Source organism: Cebus imitator, unplaced genomic scaffold (assembly GCF_001604975.1).
Source record: "Cebus imitator isolate Cc_AM_T3 unplaced genomic scaffold, Cebus_imitator-1.0 Scaffold77, whole genome shotgun sequence".
Classification (NCBI taxonomy): domain Eukaryota; kingdom Metazoa; phylum Chordata; class Mammalia; order Primates; family Cebidae; genus Cebus; species Cebus imitator.
In genome coordinates this window covers 58,903-75,076 of record NW_016107392.1, presented here as the reverse complement: position 1 = coordinate 75,076, position 16,174 = coordinate 58,903, and the positions used below count along the sequence as shown (strand labels likewise).

General features: G+C 36.5%; 1 protein-coding gene across 1 annotated transcript in view; it reads right to left on the bottom strand.

Moving 5' to 3' along the window:
- MTPN (myotrophin) overlaps nt 1-16,174 on the bottom strand; it is a 48,236-nt gene that overhangs the window by 13,578 nt on the left and 18,484 nt on the right. The window contains exons 2-3 of the mRNA XM_017532501.2: nt 8,324-8,437; nt 7,399-7,482 (exon numbers count right to left, since the gene is read on the bottom strand). Of these exons, the coding sequence (XP_017387990.1) occupies nt 7,399-7,482; nt 8,324-8,437 (198 nt within the window). The remainder of the gene's footprint in view (nt 1-7,398; nt 7,483-8,323; nt 8,438-16,174) is intronic.

Below are 16,174 nucleotides of genomic sequence, written 5' to 3'. Positions count from 1 at the left end.
AAGTGACTGTAATCATCTCTTTTTTTTTGAGATGGAGTTTTTCTCTTGTTGCTCAGGTTGCAGTGCAATAGTGCAATCTTGCTCACTGCAACCTCCACTTCCCGGGTTTAAGCGATTCTCCTGCCTTAGTCTACTGGGTAGCTGGGATTACAGGCACCTGCCATCACGCCCGCCACCAGGCATGGCTAATTTTTTTGTATTTTTAGTAGAGATGGGGTTTCACCATGTTGGCCAGGCTGGTCTCAAACTCCTGACCCCAGGTGATCCACCAGCCTCGGCCTCCCAAAGTGTTGGGATTACAGGCATGAGCCACCACACTGGGCTGCTGTTACATTACTTAAGAGGTGGGTACATCCTAAGTTTCAGATGAAAAAGTATGTCCACACTTGAAACAAAGTTCTTCTCATAAAGCTTATTATCTTCAGGGAACCCTCATTCATACAGCAAGCTTTCCTTTTCTGAGAAGTACATCAATCCTAAATAGTCTTAGTAATTCCTGAGAATTCATGATGTGCTTGGCATTGCAGCAAGTGGCTTACACACATTATCTCATTTGAGTACTTGGCTATACTGAGAGGCAGCATAAGAAATGGTTACAGACACAGGCTCTAGAGCAACACTGACTGGATTTGAATTCCAACTCCCCTTCTTGCCAGTTGTGTGATGCTGGGCAAATTTCCTAAATCACTTTGTGCCTCTGTTTCCCCAATGGTAAAATGGATAAAAAATATACTTACTGCATAGGATTACTGTGGTGATTAAATGAGTTAATATTCACAAAGCCCACAAAACTGTACTTGTACATAGGAAATGTCATCTAACTGTGAGTTATTTTATCCTCATATCAACTCCATGTGGTAAGTACAGGCCCATGTTACAGAAGAGAAAGCTTAGGCTGAGATATTAAGAAACTTGCTCAAACCCACAGAGTTATTAAGAAGCAGAACTGAGAACTAAACTTGTGTGTGTGGTGCCCCAGCACACAGCATAGATCACAACAGAAACGAAAATGACGTGCTGCAGTCTAAAAGAGCTAAATGGTTAACGCCAATGAACTTACACAGTGGGCATACTTGTGTATGAGATTTGTGAAACCTATCAAAAGTTTAACAGTTGGTTCTTCAGTTATTTATGGGGTAAATTTTGTAGATATATAATTCTGGTAGGCTGTTTATGACGTAGTTTCTTAAAATAAGACAATTCAGGAAATCTCCATTAAGTTCTTTGAGGAATACCAGTCCTAAAACTTTTTTGAAACCCAACTTGTCCATGTCATATGTAACAGAATTTTGGGGTTCTAAATAATCATAACACGTGCGCTTGAGAATATTTGAAGCTATTTAGATTTCATTGGAGGTACGGTAGTAATTCAAGTAACAAATAGTAATTCAAGTAAATATTTGTTCTGCCTACAAGTGCACCAATTTGCTTATGCTGGAAGGGGCTGACTTTCAGCCCTTCTATCTTACACATTTGATTCTCAATTCAAGCAGCACTTTCTGCCCCACAGACACTTCCAAGGACTCAACAATACTGACACATGAGGGGGTATTCAAGTTTTACTAACTAGCTGCTTGATTAAGAAAAAGCACAGAAAATACATTTATCAAAAACATGAATGTTACCAGACAAGATGGTTTTCTGTATTTTCTTAGCAGACTGAATTTCAGTATTTTTTAATCACTATGGCAATTAGATATTCATAAAACATTTTGACTTCCTTTAAATAAAAAGAATGCAGTTGAGTAACCAGGAATAGTGGTCTGAAGCAGCTGAGTCACTAAAATTAATGTTGCATAACCATCAGGGTGTGTGTTTGGTGTCGTGTGTGTGTGTGTGTGTGTATTGTTGTTGTATGGTTAGAGTTGGCTTCCTAAGGAGATAAATTTTTTGACACAGAATCAGAGAAAAAAAGGAAAACAAAAAAACAGTTCTTTTGGGCTTTCTCCTCTCAGGTATAGCTCAGTATGCTAAATATCACTAGTAATATAATGATAGCTTATAATAACAAATTAAGTATGTGGTCAGCTTATTTTTTTAATGCAAGAATAAAACTAATCACAATGTTTTGAAACTTTCATTAAATTCTCAATTCATGGGATTTTGATTCTCTCAAGCTGGGGTACAACTTTTTCTACTTATTTGTAAGAATTCTTATTTTTATAGGCGATTGAGGTCATTTTTAATAGCAATATATACCATGCAAGGCATTGGAGTGCAAGCACGCCAGCATAAATGACTGAAGGCTTATCTGTCTAAATTCTAAATTATAGCAAATATAACATCTTTAAATGATTGATAAAAGAGGTAATTATTTAGGATATTTCCAAGCAATACCTCATAGTTGATTATTTAGAAATAGTATTCCTTAGGATTAGGAATACTGAACTTCTTAAAATTCTTTATTAAAATTATAAGAAATTACATAAATTACATGGAATTTTAATGAGTTTATAGAAAATGTAATCATAAATATATGTATTATATTAATATTAGACATGTACAACACAACATGAGGCTGGTTGCAGTGGCTCACGCCTGTAATCCCAGCACTTTGGGAGGCTGAGGTGGGCAGATCACCTGAGGTCAGGAGTTCAAGACCAGCCTGGCCAACATGGCAAAATCTCGTCTCTACTAAAAACAAAAATTAGCTGGGTGTGGTAATCCCAACTACTTGAAAGGCTGAGAAGAATCGCCTGAAACTGGGAGGTGGGGGTTGCAGTGAGCTGAGATCGCATCACTGTACATCAGCCTGGGGGATGGAGGGAGATTCTGTCTCAAAAAAATAAAAAATTAAAAAAATGTGCAACATGACAGTGTATTAATGCTACAGGCAAACTATTATTATTTCTCTTACAGAACTGTCTTCTTAAAGCACAAAACTAGATAAAGATGTCAAATGATATGTAACTGAAAAATATTATAGTCTCCCTTTATCTGTAGGAGACATATTCCAAGACCTCCAATGGATGGCTTGAAACCACAGACAGTAATGAACCCTAATACATATGGCTACGTGTCGCTTAATGAGGGGATTTCATCATTGTGTGAACATCATAGGGTGTACTTATACAAGCCTAGATGGTACAGTCTACTACACATGTACGATATATGTTATAGTCTATTGCTCCTAGGCTACAAACCTGCATCAAAAGTAAGTGCTAGCACAGTCTAATAAAAGCATCCAGAAGGATACACACTCACCTTGTAGCACTTAGGAAGCATCATCTTACCACGGAGGGTTAGGGTTTTAAAACAATGTATCTTACAAATTCCAAACTGTTTATCAGCTAGAGCAAGGATGGCAAAATATGGCCTGGATGTTTGTTTTTGTATATAAAGTTCTACTGGGATGCAGCCATGCCCATCCGTTTATGTATTGTCTATGGCCGCTTTAGAACTACAATGGCAAAGTTACCTCAGTGACCACGTGGTCTGCCTTTCTTAAAGGCATACCCTTTAAGAAAAAGTTTGCCAGCTTTCAAACTGGAGGACTTTTTAATACCACCTTTTCAGTATCCTTTTTATTCTAAAAATTTTCTGGTTAAGATTTTTTAGGGTAAATAAAGGGAACCTTATTTCACTGAGATAATTACAATTCTAAATGACACATGACTATACAGGCTGCCTATTCTTGCTTTGATAAAAACAGGTATTGCGCTTGGCCTCTATATAGACTGCTGTGCTGGTCAGCTGCCACTCTGCTATCATGGGTGTCTGTTTCAAACACTCACATCAGCTTCTTCACACTCTCACTCCTCCACTGCTGCGGCCTCTTCCAGGATGCTCCTTGAGCCTGCATTATCTGCCTCCTTTCCCTTGTTTATTCTTGCTAGTTTTACCATGTTTCTCAGGTACTCTGGATTTAGTGAAAGTACCAGAAGCTTTGATCATCTCCTATTATTTACCAATTACTTGATTCTACCTTATTTTTAAAAGCTTTAGTGTTTAATATTTGCTTAAAGGTATTCACATACTAATTCATACTAACTTCTCACTCATTCCCCTTCTTGCATCTCAGTCTTTCCTTTTGGGTATGCTTCTTCCTGAAGTGCATTCAAGTTATCACTCCATCTGCTGCTTGGGGGTACTGGGCACCTACGGGCGTGGCCTTGGATCAGATCTTACCCTTCTGCAACAATACTCTCTTGCTCATATTTGGGAATTTCTTCTTTGGCCTTATCCTGCCTGTTTTCTGTCTTTCAAATATTTCTCACAATTTCTTGTTAAATGGATCCAGTTGTTCTGGTCCAAAGCAGATACTGGTCCACTCACTTTAAAAACATCTTTTCTGTCATTGGGGGCAAAAAGGGAATACCACAGAATGTGCTCAGACCTAAACCTTGAAATGGAAGCCTCACATCTGTTGATCTCTACATCTTCTCATTTACCAACCTGCCATTTAAAAATGAGGCCACAAGTCTTTTTACCTGCAGATATGTACATGTTCCATTTCTCATTAATTGTCCTGACAGTAATTCTGAAAACCAATTTCAAGTAATAGTAAGAACACAGGCTGCTGAATTCTACATCTTGGAACAAACCTTGATTCCATTACATTCTATTTGACTTTCAAGCAGTTATACCTCCCTGATATAAATGGTTTCCTTATACATAAAAGAGAGATAATAATTCCTAAGTATTTGGGTTTATAATAAATTACAAATGATACAGCATTCATATAAAGTTTTATTTCAAATATTCTAGCAAACATCTTTTTGTGATTCCCTCCATTAGTTGTATTCATATTGAGTTTCTAAATCCCTGCTTATTATTTTGCCATTTTTCCTATGCTGAGGATAAATCAACTGGATAATGTATTAGAAATGTCAATGAATCTGGAAAGTTCTTAAACCAAGTATTTTCAAGTGAATTTATAATAATCCATAAGGATTCTATTTTTTGATAAAAGGCAGAACAAATTAGACTTAATATAAACACTGATTATAACTTTCAAAAGATGCACTGGAATAGCCCTATTTTAGCAACTAAGAATTTTTGAAAGAGTATAATCAATTTTCAAAAACAATCTGCCTAACAAAACTACAGGGTATCCATTAAAGCAGCTTATGCCATAATAAAATCAAAGTAATTAATTTTGAAAAAGCAGAAGTAAAAGGTACTATGCTGATTTTAAAAAGGAAAGAAGAAAATCTCTTTGATATAAAACAAAAGCTCTACATGGTTAAAAATGGTCTGCTACCAACATAGCTATCTCCGAACGTCACTTATTTGGCTAAAAAAGTCAAGGTTCAGACACAAGTAAAAGAACAAAATAAGTAAAAGAAAAAGTAAAAGCATAAGTAAAAGAAAAAACTAGTTAAAAGTAAGAAATCTCACAATCAATAATTTAGCAACAGTACATGTTTATAGGGAACTTTCTGGGATAACATCTTAGGGCCTAATGTGCATGCAAATCAAGCTAACTTTTCAAGAACTTATTTAATGTTTTCAACTCTTTAACAATGGAAACTTACAACCACAAGGTCTCAATGACCTAAAGCATCATGTTTTGGGAATAAGGAATACAGAACAAAGGTTTGGGTTCTCTCTAGCATAAAAATTACATCTTATTTTGTTTTTCCTAGGAGGACAGAGAGGTCTAACACAAAGACAAATTGTTCTGATTTACAGTTTGAGATATGGCTAAAAGGAAAAAGTACATTTAGGGCAGGTAATTTAGTAAATGGCCAGAAACCTAGGCAAAGAAGGCTCCTATGGAGGTTTTTATTTTCAGAGAACAAAACTCTTGGCTGGGTAAGAAAAGAGAGGGAAACAAGGGTAAGGAAGGAGTCCTCCATTTCTTTTGCGACCTAGCAGACAGGCTGACGCCATAGAAATAAAGCCAATGCTGAGCAAGAGACCTGAGGCAGGCCAAAAATAAAAATAAAAAAATCAGATCATAGTCATGCATCTTAAATCCAGGGTCAAGCTGCGCCTCAACTGTACAGTTATATAAATTAATAAGATCTCTTTACTATTTAAGCCTGTCTGAGTTACTTGCAAGACAGAGTCCTTACTAGTATAGTATTGAAATTATATAAATCTTTCATAAACAGCAAATCTGTTTTTGATACAGTAAGCAAAAATATTTCCCAGGGAGGAAATTATCTAGCAGTTTTCAAAGGTACATTGTAATCCTTTCATGGATGTAGGGGGAGGAATGAACAATAAAGAGAAAGACAGTGACTGGAAATCTTTGTGAGCGCACCCTATCACAGATGCTGGATCCACTAGTGTTTGCTTTATTTTGGCTTTTGGAGAAATGCATCATTCATATCAGTATGGTAGGAAAATTGCTCCTAATATATAACCAAACCCAAACCCAAATAACAACAAAACACGTATTTAAAGAAATCTAGCAATTGTGGTTAACATGAAGCTATGGGTAGAAGAAACTCTAGTTCTATTTAGAGGATACAAATTAACTGCTTTTAGAACCTCTTTACAAAGTTGTCAATAAAGTGTTAAGAGATAAATGTGCTATCTTCTTTCCCAATTTTCTTTGTATCTTATTGAAGGTGACACTACAAAACATAAAATCCTCTTCAACCTTATTTATAATAAAAGCTACTACTTACTGAGTGCTTACTATGTGTGGCAAAATGCTTTGTATACATCTACTCATTTAATTTCTGTTTTTCTCTTGCTTCTTTTAGCAGGGCTTATTTTAAGATCCCAAATGAAATATTATAAAGAACACTTTCCTGAGTATGATCACAAAATGACAAAGCTGAAATACTAGTGATAGTATTGTAACTGGTAATATTTTGTAAAGATTTCTTGCTTTCCAACATCTGTAGGATCCATCTAATACAGCTAGAACGGCTGCAACTAAATGGTTAATTTCTGAGTCTGGATTTTGAACTCTATCGAAGGGCTTATAATAGCAAAGACAAAAAAGGTAGGAAAACTCCAAATTTATCACTATCACAAGCATATCAAAAAACCAGGTAACTTGGAGAGCCCTTACTTACAGCAAACTACCTCTAACCATTTTGCTCAGTATGTCCTCTAGAAAATAACACTAATATATATCAAAGCAGTGTTACTCAAAGGGAGGTCTATGAACCTGGTGCCAATCCACAAAGTATTACTGTCCAAAATGACATTCTTCTACATCAAGTACAATGTACAATGTTTATTTCAAGCTGACTTTTTTTTTTGGTAAAAATTTTCTTGACAAAGGAGACTGTTGATTTATATTCACCCAAGCTCCTTACCTATCAGAAACTGGTCACTGTTTACAGGCCAGCTATTTTGAATAACACTAGACCTCGGCTTTGTATATTGCTTCCAGTTTTCTGTCCCTGCTGCCACACAAAATTCAAATCAATTAACAATACTTGGCTTAAACACAGTGATAGAAAAAGCAATACAATTAGTAATTGACCTCACCTTTGACAGAAGCAATTTCACACAAGAAACATGACCCTCATAGACAGCAGACAGCAGAGGAGTAATATGATGTTTATCTGGAGCCTGTGAAATAATAAACAGAGGTAACCATTTTCATTTCTTCCTTCTTTCTAGATTTAACCAGGAAACTCTTACAAGATATACCTATTTGCCTTTCTACAAATTAAAAATAAAAAAAATCAGTCCACAGAGTGAAGTGTCTAGTCTCTTAGAGAGCTACCAGAGACCCAAGCCCAGGAGCACTGTCTTTCCTTAGGAGTCCGAATAGCAGAGCACAGGGAGTAGGGCTTTGACCTCAGCTCAAATCTTGGCTCTGCCACTTACTATAGGACTATTATTTAGCCTCTCTGAGCCTGATTCCCCACAACTGTAGAAATGCCAGTGTGGTCCAGTAAGGGAAGATGGGGTTAAGACACAGCCAATAAGGAGGTAGAAGGGCTGGGTAACATGGTATCCCTTGAAATGCAGAAGCTACAAAAGGCTAAAGTTGGGAGATGACTGCGCTTATCTGACCACTTGCCTGTTGACCTTTGCCCAATAATCCAGTTTACATTTAGCCTATGACTGCAGAGTCTTATGCTCTATTACATCATAGCTATTTGTTACTCACAGATAGTGCTAACTCCCCAAGCTTTAGAACTTGAAGAGCAAGAGCCATGGGGGGATGGGGGGGGGGAACATCCTAGCCTTCAATTTTTGTTAGCTTAAAAAAATCAGGGTTTTTTTGGCTTATTTTTAAAAATCCTGCATGTGTATTTCTAAGTTATAGGCAATTTGGCATAATTTCAGACTGTATTCTTATTTAGAATGAAGTTTCTACAAATAACTATTTTATAATCTATAGAAAACAATTACCCATAGCATATTAACAGGAATTTTTTCAAGAGTGATGTCGTCTACGTACATTAATATCTGCTCCTTTCAGCAGCAGAAATTCCAGAATTTCAAGCTGCCCACAGTCTGCTGCGTAATGAAGAGGCTTCCTTCCACCTTCTAGTGTCCGGTTGACATCTTCTCCCTTGTAAGAAAAGCAAATGAAAACAACATTTATGTGAATGGAAGTCTTAAGAAGCGAAATGCGGCACCTGATATTTTTACTTTCTTAAAGCCAGAGGAGTTTCATGAAACAATTAACATTTCTTGAAAAATGAAATAACCAAAAGCTTGAAATTTTGCACAGGAGTTAACATACAGTATGACGGAACTTCAAGTCAAGAGTAGTCAAACTGAAAACAATACACGATAATGATAAATGTAATGAAACTGAACCTCTCCATTTCTAAGGGGTTCAATCAGCATAATGTCAATATGTGACAACAAAAGACTAGTGAGTTCAAGCACTGAGATTTTACACAGTTCATATTACTTGTATTTTAATTCTTCAAAGAAAGTATTCCTACTTTGATGTAGGCAGCCATCAATATTACAAGGTAATTTCAGTACTAGGTATAAAGAATTTATTTCATTCGACATTCAGTAAAGCCCAATTGTGTGGCAGGCACCATGCTAGGCAGTAGGAGACAGTGGTTGGCAAAATCAGACACGACTCCTGACTACATGAAGCTTATCATCTGGGGTTGGGGGGCAGATGTTAATAATCACAAACTTAAATATATAATTTCAAAATACAAGTGCTATAAAAAAAGGAATTCAGGGCTTTCAGAAGAACATGACAATCTTGGTGATGAATGGAAGTATAGGGCCAGAAAAATGAACTTAAGTCTAAAAAAGTCATTTTCATTCACTGAAGATTAACAGGGACTAAAACTGATGACTACCTTCTTTATGGACCAGCTGTAACACATCTGGCACTCTGATATACCCATTATTTCTAATCTTCAAACAACCCCAAGAAGATAAAACCTCCATCTAATATATGAGAAGTCTAAAGCTGAAAGAGGTCAAATAACTTTTTACCGTGGTTCAGTTAGTAACAGAGTAGAGATTTAAACCCATTCTCTGTCTGTACCAACATGCTGTTTCTAATCTGGTATTTGCCCATTCCCTCTCAGGAGAGTTCAGATTTTACTGAGGAACAAAATGTCCTAAAGAGTTTATTTTCTCAGCTGGATGTGGTGGCTCACACCTGTAATCCCAGCACTTTGGGAGGCCAAGAATGGTGGATCACTCGAGCCTAGGAGTTCAAGACCAGCCTGGGCAACATGGCGAAACCCCGTCTCTACTAAAAATATAAAAAATTAGCTGGGTGTGATGGCATGCTCCTGTGGTCCAGCTACTTGGGAGGCTGAGGTGGGAGGATCACCTGAGCCCAGGAAGTTGAGGCTGCAATGAGCCATGACTGTGCCACTACACTCCAGCCTGGGGGATAGGAATGAGACCCTGGCTCAAACAAACAAAATTTATTTTCTCAACAACTCTATTATTTATTTAGTATAGTTTGGTCAACACATCAAGCCATACACCGTGAATCAAGATGTTCAGAGCCCTATCATTTTACAGCCACTATAAGCCATTCTTCCAAATACACATACTCTAAACTCCCCCTCCCCTTTGTCATTTATGCTTGCTTCGTTCCTCCTTCCCATTAACTTAAATGCTATAGGTTCTACAAGCCCCAATCAAATGTAACATTTACCTTGTCTATGAAATTTTCCATGGTAATGGTAAGCTCTCCCTCTTGTAAAACTCACAGGAATCAGTATTTAAATATGATGACCTTACAACTTTGTGTATGCCTTCTTTCTCAACAGAATGCAAATTCCTTGAGAATATACATGTTTTCTTCTTTATATTTTCCTATAGTAAGATATGGGAGTTAATAACAGGAGCTCCATCACCATACACCTTGGGCAAGTTACTTACTTTCTATGTGTATGAGTTTTCTTAACCGTAAAATAGAGATGACAGTACCTACAGCACATGGAGTTGTGAGGATTAAACTATATGATCCATGTAAAGCACTGGGATATCATATTAGCTAATATTAATAGAAATATGGTTGGCTATTATCTATGTACATAATAGGTATACTCAAATATGAATTTACTTATTCTTAAGCATTCTGAGAGAAGGGTGATACCAACTGTCTACCATAGCAACCAATGGTGACAGTGAAGCATTAAGTAAAAAAACTAAATTATAGAGTGTTTCCAAATTCCAGCCCACATGTGTATTTCAAACATATTGTTTTTTTGGCGGAACAAGAGTTTTATCAGACAGCATCTTCCTACTCTGAAATATTAGATAATAAAACAATCTTTTTCTAAGTTAAGACTGCAGTAATCAAAGCAATAATTTCTAATGAATTGTTTACTCAAGTCAATATATAATATGTGCATTACAACAGGACCTCCTGTAAATCAGAAGGATATAGAAGGAGGGTGTATAATGTGCCTAAAATCACTGGAGACCAGGTCAGTACCCCAACTCTACCACTTAGTTGTGGGACCAGAGACCAGGTACTTTCTAAATTTTAGTTTTCTTATCTGTAAAATGAGAATAGAAATACCTACCCTTCACAGGATTTTAGTGCTTCATTAGATGAGATAAGCCATGCAAAGTGTTTAACATAGTGCCTGACACATTGTTTAATACATGTTTAATAAAGGCTATTATATTTAATAAAGGTTAACTATTATTTTTGTGGATTCTTGGCACTGGCCTATACTGGACAGAAAAGATTATTCAAAATAGGATTAAGGCAAGTTTCTGCACAATGGTTGAAATACGAATATTTAAAGACATTATTTATTGTAACATGTTTTATATTCAAAATCAAATTTAAATAGTAAGGGCGAATTGCCATACAACCTCAGTCTTTATTCACAACTGCAAAAATGCTGTTGAGGCAAAGAAAACTTAACAATTCAGATAAAATTAGTTTTCCTCTATTAACATTTCCTTTCTATTGTTAATGTTAGTTGGACAGGATTAACTGGAAGAGTCTTTAGAGTGAGACAAAGCAAATAAATACCTGCATACCTGCAGTAAGTCATCGATAAGATGGCTTTGTCAAAGATACTTCCACGAATCAAAATGTTACATCCTCCTTGGCACACTTAATATGAGAGGCAAAATGCCTATGAAATGGGGTTGTGAGTTTAAACTTTCTCCTTTATGCCTTCAGAGATTTACATTACAATTCTTATTTTAGCATACAAAAAGATGACGAGAAAGAAAAGGCTTTGTGTGACTGACAGAAAAAAAATACCTTGTCAGCAGGGCCTTAGCAAAGCAGTACTTATGGAGAAATTTATAGCACTAAATGCCTGTACTAGAAAAACAGAAAGATTTCAAATGAATAATCTTTGTATTTCCACCATAAGAAACTAGAAAAAAAATTAAATCCAAAATAAGCAGGAAAAAAGAATAAAGATCAGGGTAAAAAAGAAAAAGTAAACAGAAAAATGAGAGGAATCAAAAGCTGATTCTTCAAGATCAATACAACTGATAAACCTCTAGCAAGAGTCATCAGGAAAAGAGTGAAGCCACAAAGTGCCAGTATCAGACTACAGATTATCTCTCCACAAAGAAACCTTCAGACTCCAGATGGCACCACTGTAAATTCTACCAGACACTTAAGTGAAGAAATAATACCAATTCTACCCACTCTTCCTGAAAATGGAATAGATGGGATGTTATCTCAACTCATTCTGTGAGTTCAGCATTACTTTGATTCTAAAACAAGACAAAGTTGCTATAAGAAAAGAATACTATATGCCAATATTCCTCATGAAAAGTGATGGAAAAATTTTAGATAAAATTGTAGCAAATTTAATCCAACATTATGTAATAAGGATAATATACCATGACCCAGTGGGGTTTATCCCAGGAATAAGGTTGATTTAATATTTGAAAAGTCAGTGAATATAATTTACCATTTTAACAAACAACAAGTAAAAGGCATATGATTGATCATCTCAATGGATTAAAAAAGAAACCAATCTCCATTTCTCATCAGAATTTAGCAAACTAGGATAAGAAGAAAACTTTCTTGGCCTACAGAAAAACCTACATTTAAGATCATACTTAATTGGTGAATGACTGAAAGCTTTCCTCCTAAGATCAGGAACAAGACAAGGATGTCTGTTCTTACCACTTCAATGTTGCACCAGAGGTTCTAATCAGCACAATCAGGCATAAAAAGAAATAAAAGGCATCCATTTTGGAAAGGAAGAATTAAAGCTATCTTTTATCTGCAGATCACATGGTTGTGGGGGTGGTCCTGAATGACAATTTCACCAGGTTTTCAGCAGTCTTGACGGGTGGTAGATTCAACTAGTGGTGGTGAAATAGGGAAGGAAGATAGTGCTCTATATAGATCCTTTCTTCCCCGCCTGCAGCCTATATTCTAGGCCTTACTGACATCACCAGAGATAAAGACACCTATTCTGTAATCTTCAATCTACCTTCATAAAACATTACCGCCTACAGAGAAAAATCAAACCCTAATTTTCTTTCCCAGACTCTGGGGACAGAGAAGAGAGATACACAATCTTAACAGGTTCCTTAGCTCAGATGGAAATGTTACCATGTTTTCCTTTTCCTCTGGCTCTTCCACTTTCCACAGAGACTATTTTAAACCTCTTCCACTTATTACAGACCTTAGACTTTTGTCTCCTCCTTCCCCTTCATTCTCAGCAGATAAGCCCGTATCCTTCTTTATACTTAAGACTGCCTTCAGACAAGATCTCCCTCAGGAACTTCCCTCTATCACACCTTCCCGCAACTGACCCATCCTCTCATCCTATCTAAAGCCATCCCTCACCTATGTTTTGTATATCGTCCCTTCTCTCTTCTTTTTTTGCGGGAAAGCTGCATGTTTATTCCTTTTCCTGACTGTGTTTTCAACCTCTCCTGTTTTACTGGCTCCTGCTCATTGGCATGTGCCATTCACAGCTCTTTCACTAAAAAAGCCAACAGCAGCACAAAAACCTCCCCTTGGACTTGACATCTGCCCTTCAGTTACTGTTCTCTTTCTTCCCTTCCAGGGCTCAACTTAACAAAAGGGCTGTCTGTATTTGCTATCTTCAGTGTTTCACCGTCCACTCTAATCTGGCTTCCACCCTCAACACTATTACCATAACCACTTTTGCCGAGGTCAAAGGTCTCTACTTTGCAAATAACAAAGCTTCCCTTTACTCTTTCCTTTCATTGCAACAAGAAGTCTGTCAGTTATTAAATACACAACCTAGATTGTATTATATTAAAACATACTAAATTGCTTTGAATCTATTTTCTCTAATATGGCATATTCCATATATGTAATATAAGTAACATATATGTTAATATTATACATAATACAAATAAATATGAAACACTACTATTTCATAGTATATTCTGGTGATGAGTTTAAATTAAATACATACACTCTATCTGAAACCACCACAGAGATCATAAAATGCTTTAGGATGGGTTGACTTCTGGTACCTCTAAGAGTGTAGAGGAGGATTGAGATTATAGTGGAAAGGAGAAAGTCTATGTGAAATTCTAAATCAAATGGAACCCAAGAAAGGTCTTAAGATTACATTCTGGCAACCCGAGATGAGCTTCTCTGAGTCTTCCTTGGTCCTAACCTGAATTCTTCTTAGTGTTAAAAAATTAAAATAAGAGTAGTTGGTGAGTTCCATGTTGGAGGAGAACCTACTTATTATATCATTTATTCCAATGCCAAAGCATAGTGCTATAGTTTTGATGTGTGTCCAGAAACTCTCATGTTGAAATTTAATATTACAGGTGGGGGCCTAAAGAGAGGTGTCTGGGTCATGGGAGTGGATCTCTGATGAACAGGTTAATGTTCTCACTGGGTGTGGGGTAAGTGAATTCTTATCCCATTAGTTCTTGTGAGAGCTGGTTGTTAATAAGAGCCTGGCACCTCTAACCTTCCTTGCTTCCTCTTTCACCATGTGATCTCTCTACACGTGGCTCCCCTTCACTTTCTGCCATGAGTGGAGGCAGTCTGTGGCCCTTGACAGATGCAGGTCCCAATCTTACACTTTCCTATACATCAGAATCATGAACCAAATAAACCTTTTTCTTTATAAAGTACTCAGCCTCAGATATTCCTTTTTAACAACCCTAAACGGACTAACACACGTGGCATTTTAGGACTGGGCACTGGACAGATTTTTCAACTGAGAAAAATGAAATATTATTGGCATTTTCCTGATATTCTCAATATCTAATTCCTTTATTTTAATCCTCATAGTTCTTGTTTATATGTCTCTCATTACACTGACCTCTATTTGATCAGGTATTTATTTATATACTTTAATAAAAACTTCATTAAAGAAAGAAAAACGAAACAACAATGTCTTACTTGTTTATATGTTGCCTACATGTCTGTGGTGACTTGTGCACCGCAGCCTTATTTTAATGAATCCGATAGTCACTTAGAACTGCTTTGTCACAATGCAACCTATTGCCTACCGAATAGCTACTACTTCACAAAGTGAAATAGTTTTTAAAACCTTATTAGGGTCTCTGAAAGTTATACAGTATTGGTGTTGAAAGGAGCTCTGAATGCTATCTAGTTCAGCCACCCATTCTATGTTTTAATCCTTGCTTGTGACTGCCCAACCTATAACTGAGTAACTCTAATGAAAGGCAATTCCGAACCTTGCTGATCAGTCCATTCCTGCTCTCAGTACTGGAAAATTCACTGTTTACTGGTCTGGTTCTATCCCTTGCAGACACATGGCACAAGCAATTCTTATTTTTACGTTAGTTTATTAATTGTGTTTAGCAGTCACAACACACTGTAACACAACTAAATATTTTCATTGTTATTATCCTGAATTTGAGTCACTAATGGGTCAGAGAGACCTATCATCTGCTGATCCCTAATAGTTCATGACCCTTTCATCCAACCATCCTTCCCCATCATTCCCCCAAGGATATCACTGAAACATTCAAATTTCAGTGAAGTATTTCAGATTACCTTTATAACAGTCTAGAAACTTCAAAAAAAAAAAGGAAATTATTATAGCATGAATTATTTCAAAATGATCCCCTGATAAGTGTTATAAACCATCCCACTGCCACCACTTATAAAATCTGGAAATTAAAAAATATTTTAGCTTAAAAAAAAAAAAGGGCCAGGTGTGGTCGCTCACACCTGTAACCCAAGCACTTTGGAGGCCAAGGCGGTTGGATCACCTGAGGTTGGGAGGTCAAGACCAGCCTGACCAACATAGTGAAACCCCGTCTTTAAAAAAAAAAAAAAAAAAAATCTAGCAAGGCCTACCATCCAAAATACAACCACTGTTACCACTCTGCTGTTAATTCTGTTTATTTTCTATGAAAATAGTTGCTTTAAAAAGTTGTAATCACATGTATTCTTTCACGAGGCATAATTCTTGAAAGATACATATATTCTATCAAATGGATATACCACAGTTTACTTATTCTAATTCCAGACATGTAATAAGTATCAAATACCCTGTAACACTAAAATTCTTATTTTACAGAACACAATAGTTCCGTATTTCATTGATTCCAAAGCACACGTTTTTCTGTCTTTTAACGTCCCTAAAATTGGGTCACAGACACCACTTCACCTTGGAGATTGGGGGAAAAGTACTCATGGGTTGATTAGTACTCTGTGTAAACACTAACAATCATTGCCTATCCCTGGTTTTGCTACTGAAACCTATACATGGGTGGATCGAGATGTTAGAATGTAAAATGTGAAGTACAGAATTAGATTAAGCTGACTCTGAAGAACACAAATGGCGAAATTCACTGAATCAAACTGCAGATACTATTCTCAGGAAAATTTGGTGAGTGTGCCATC